The sequence below is a fragment of the Oncorhynchus nerka genome, linkage group LG3, assembly GCF_034236695.1.
Source record: "Oncorhynchus nerka isolate Pitt River linkage group LG3, Oner_Uvic_2.0, whole genome shotgun sequence".
Classification (NCBI taxonomy): Eukaryota; Metazoa; Chordata; class Actinopteri; order Salmoniformes; family Salmonidae; genus Oncorhynchus; species Oncorhynchus nerka.
Window position 1 is genome coordinate 1,139,429 of NC_088398.1, and position 5,108 is coordinate 1,144,536.

Genomic DNA, 5,108 nt, shown 5'->3' on the forward strand with positions numbered 1-5,108 from the left:
CCTGTGTAATGATCATGCTGTTTAATCCGCTTCTTGAGATGCCACACCTGTCAGGTGGATGAATTGTCTTGGCAAAAGAGAAATGCTCACTAACAGGTATGTACACAAATTTGTGCACAAAATGAAGGAAATAAGCTTTTTTTGTGTATGGAACATTTCTGGGATCTTTTATTTCAGCTCATGAAACATGGGACCAACACTTTACATGTTGCGTTTATACTTTTGATCAGTATACAAATAGCATTCTCTGCCAAATAATAGGCTTTGTGCAATTACTTTCATAGAGCTACGCCTCCCCTGACTTGAGCTACGCCTCCCATGACTTGAGCTACACCTCCCCTGACTTGAGCTACACCTCCCCTGACTTGAGCTACGCCTCCCCTGACTTGAGCTACGCCTCCCCTGACTTGAGCTACGCCTCCCCTGACTTGAGCTACGCCTCCCATGACTTGAGCTACACCTCCCCTGACTTGAGCTACACCTCCCCTGACTTGAGCTACACCTCCCCTGACTTGAGCTACGCCTCCCCTGACTTGAGCTACGCCTCCCCTGACTTGAGCTACACCTCCCCTGACTTGAGCTACACCTCCCCTGACTTGAGCTACACCTCCCCTGACTTGAGCTACACCTCCCCTTTCTTGAGCTACACCTCCCCTGACTTGAGCTACACCTCCCCTGACTTGAGCTACACCTCCCCTGACTTGAGCTACACCTCCCCTGACTTGAGCTACACCTCCCCGAAAACACTCACTCACAACCAAACGATGAATTATTGATTGGAGACAGCTTGTTTCAATTAAAGAGTGTTTCCTTGGATTTTCTGCCTGCAGCAAACCCAGTGGATAATGTTGTAAATACCTGTCAAAGATAAAACCCTCAAAAAACAACCAGAACGCCTGGCTCTAATCATAGTATCAACTTCTCCTTTTACCTCTGACTCTGTTTTTGAAGTTCACTACTAATATATACATCTGATCTTCAATCAGCAGTATCATGTCAATAGAACAAAATGACAGGAGAGGAGGCTTGGACAAATGTTCTCCCATCAGTCTGTTAGCATGTCCTTTCTCCTATAGGAAACAGCCAGAGAAATGTCTCCCCACTGGGCAAAGCAGTCAATTCAACATCTAGTTTTGATTGACATTTGGTTGGGTTGTCAACTAATGTGAATTCAACATGAAATCAACAACATTGGAATTAGGTGAAAAGTTGGGTGAAAATAAGATGAAATGCCGATATATTGACGAGTTTTTGCAAATCCAATCAGTTTTTCACATTGATTCAACATCATCCCATTCATTTTGGGGTTGAAATGACATGGAAACAACATTGATTCACCAGTTTTTGCCCAGTGGGTCACATCTAGTAGGAGTCTCTTGCAAGTCAGATGGAATTCAGTGATTGAGCGAAAATCTTTTCATTTCAATCTCACTTCAACAGTCGGCCTGACTCTCTCTACCCTTTCTAGAAAACGGCAGTTTTCAACTCCACGCCTTCCTTCTCTGGTGCTGGGGGCTGCTTCCACACCTCCGTGGTGGGCTTGGTAGAGGAGCTGTCTATGGGAGGGTTCTTTGGAAGGTCGGGCAGGTGCCATGCGATGAAGACCAGATACATCCCAGAGCCCATCATCCCTCCCAGCAGAGGAGCCATCATGGGAACCCAGAACCAGTAGTTATAACACCTAGCGAGACGAGGAGGAGGGAGGATTAGTTTCCAAGTCTGCAAGTGAATCAACTTCACTTTAACAACTCGTGCCCAGTTCCAAATTGAAATATGGTGTCTGTGCCATGTGTGTCCGTCATGTGCCTGGTCTAGCATTGGTATCCGGTGGTAGATGTTCCTATAGACGTAAAGTGCCTTACGGGAACACTTGGCACCACAGACGGCTGGTGGTGCCTTAATTGGGGAGAACCTGTAACGCTTCTCGTTGGTGGAAGGAGAGGTGGACCAAAATGCAGCGTGGTAAATGTTCGTCATGTTTTAATTGAACAAACTGAACACTACACAAAATAATAACAAATAGAAAACGAAACAGTTATGCCAGGTGAACAGACACTAAACAGAAATTAAACACCCACAACCAAAATGGGGAAAACAGGCTACCTAAGTACGATTCTCAATCAACAAATGACAACGAATGACACCTGCCTCTGATTGAGAACCATACTAGGCCAAACACATAGAAATATAACAACCTAGAAAAAAGAACATAGACTACCCACCCCAACTCACGCCCTGACCAACCTAACACAAAGACATAAAAAGGAACTAAGGTCAGAACGTGGCAGAACCGGCTCATAGTAATGGCCGGAATGGAATAAATGGAACGGTATCGACCACATCAAACACATGGTTTCTATGTGTTTGATACCATTCCATTCACTCCATTCCAGCCATTAATATGAGCCATCCTCCCCTCAGCAGCCTCCTGTGCGTGGCACACTTGGCACCAACACATTCACAAACACACAAACCAGATCTACCTCTAGTCCAGGAGTATGCCACTCCTTTCATATGGTTCACTCTTCTCTCCCGTGCACTTAACTGACCTACTGACCACTTCCTGTAATACCTGACATGTTGCACACCTGCTGACTCAGGTCAAAAGGTGTTTGTGTGTTAGACGTACGTGAACACCTCAGTGCCCCAGCCGGCGGTCAGTGTCAAGAGGCGTGGCCCCAGGTCACGGGCAGGGTTTATCGCTCCGCCGCAATTGGACGACATCGACATGCCGATCCCCAGGACTACCACGGCAACGATGGGCGGGATCAGAGCGTCGGGGGCAGGACTATTCTTCTGCTCATCCAATGGGAGGATGCAGAGCATCAACATGGCAGTGGCCACCACCTATAGAATATGAGACATTTTGGGAGCTTGGGACGATAAGGTTCTATCTGAAAAAAGCTGATTCTGAGATAATAATCAACAATGTTATCTTCGTTTGAACTTAACATGAATTGGGTTATTTAGGGTACTACATAGGTAGAGAACATTGAACAGAACAAGGCTATGTCAATAAATCTCTGAAGCTGGAGACTCATATCTCCCTCACTAGATTTAAGCACCAGCTGTCAGAGCAGCTCACAGATCACTGCACCTGTACATAGCCCATCTGTAAACAGCCCATCTATCTACCCACCTCATCCCCATACTGCATTTATTTATTTTGCTCCTTTTGCACCACAGTATCTCTACTTGCACATTCATCTTCTACACATCTACCATTCCAGTGTTTAACTGCTATATTGTAATTACTTCATCACCATGGCCTATTTATTGCCTTAACTCCCTTATTTGACCTTATTTACACTCACTGTCTATAGACTTTTTGTTTTCTTTTGTTCTACTGTATTATTGACTGTATGTTTTGTTTATTCCATGTGTAACTCTGTGTTGTTGTATGTGTCGAATTGCTACGCTTTATCTTGGCCAGGTCGCAGTTGTAAATGAGAACTTGTTCTCAACTGGCCTACCTGGTTAAATAAATAATAAATAAAAAGAACTCAATCTGGACAAAATGCAGATAGAACCTTATACAGATAGAACAAAGCTCTCAGAGTCAGTTGTTAAAAACAATATTTAGTTTCATTTAGCTTTCTTATGTTTCAGAATCTTCACATTTATGACACCGTTATGGTTTCCACTAGATAGCACAACAAATTGTCTGTATCGTAACAAAAAAAATGTATTTCTTTTTTTTCACCTTTATTTAACCAGGTAGGCAAGTTGAGAACAAGTTCTCATTTAAAATTGCGACCTGGCCAAGATAAAGCAAAGCAGTTTGACACAAACAACAACACAGAGTTACACATGGAGTAAAACAAACATACAGTCAATAATACAGTAGAAAAATAAGTCTATATACGATGTGAGCAAATGAGGTGAGATAAGGGAGGTAAAGGCAAAAAAAAGGCCATGGTGGCGAAGTAAATACAATATAGCAAATAAAACACTGGAATGGTATATTTGCAGTGGAAGAATGTGCAAAGTAGAAATACAAATAATTGGGTGCAAAGGAACAAAATAAATAAATAAATAAATACAGTAGGGGGAGAGGTAGTTGTTTGGGCTAAATTATAGATGGGTTATGTACAGGTGCAGTAATCTGTGAGCTGCTCTGACAGCTGGTGCTTAAAGCTAGTGAGTTAATGATAATGTAATCTTAATTGAAGGTTAGGGTTAAGCATAAGGTTAGCAGTGTGGTTTAAGGTTAGGGTTAAGTATAAGGTTAGCAGTGTGGTTTAAGGTTAGGGTTAAGCATAAGGTTAGCAGTGTGGTTTAAGGTTAGGGTTAAGCATAAGGTTAGCAGTGTGGTTTAAGGTTAGGGTTAAGCATAAGGTTAGCAGTGTGGTTTAAGGTTAGGGTTAAGCATAAGGTTAGCAGTGTGGTTTAAGGTTAGGGTTAAGCATAAGGTTAGCAGTGTGGTTTAAGGTTAGGGTTAAGCATAAGGTTAGCAGTGTGGTTTAAGGTTAGGGTTAAGCATAAGGTTAGCAGTGTGGTTTAAGGTTAGGGTTAAGCATAAGGTTAGCAGTGTGGTTTAAGGTTAGGGTTAAGCATAAGGTTAGCAGTGTGGTTTAAGGTTAGGGTTAAGCATAAGGTTAGCAGTGTGGTTTAAGGTTAGGGTTAAGCATAAGGTTAGCAGTGTGGTTTAAGGTTAGGGTTAAGCATAAGGTTAGCAGTGTGGTTTAAGGTTAGGGTTAAGCATAAGGTTAGCAGTGTGGTTTAAGGTTAGGGTTAAGCATAAGGTTAGCAGTGTGGTTTAAGGTTAGGGTTAAGCATAAGGTTAGCAGTGTGGTTTAAGGTTAGGGTTAAGCATAAGGTTAGCAGTGTGGTTTAAGGTTAGGGTTAAGCATAAGGTTAGCAGTGTGGTTTAAGGTTAGGGTTAAGCATAAGGTTAGCAGTGTGGTTTAAGGTTAGGGTTAAGCATAAGGTTAGCAGTGTGGTTTAAGGTTAGGGTTAAGCATAAGGTTAGCAGTGTGGTTTAAGGTTAGGGTTAGGTTTAAAATCTCATTTTAAGAAGAGAAATTTAGGAAAATAGGCAGGGTTTATGACTTTGTGGCTGTGGAGGTTAGTGACGAAGGCCAAACGCTCTGAGGAAGGCCTTGAAG

The 5,108-nt window shown here is 42.7% G+C and overlaps 1 protein-coding gene across 1 annotated transcript in view; it reads right to left on the reverse strand.

Moving 5' to 3' along the window:
- Positions 1-758: 758 nt before the first annotated feature.
- The window catches only part of LOC115118714 (aquaporin-10-like), a 5,294-nt gene continuing 944 nt past the window's right edge, over positions 759-5,108 (reverse strand). Inside the window, exons 4-5 of the mRNA XM_029647405.2 lie at positions 2,630-2,847; positions 759-1,681 (exon numbers count right to left, since the gene is read on the reverse strand). Of these exons, the coding sequence (XP_029503265.1) occupies positions 1,465-1,681; positions 2,630-2,847 (435 nt within the window). The 3' untranslated portion in view covers positions 759-1,464. The remainder of the gene's footprint in view (positions 1,682-2,629; positions 2,848-5,108) is intronic.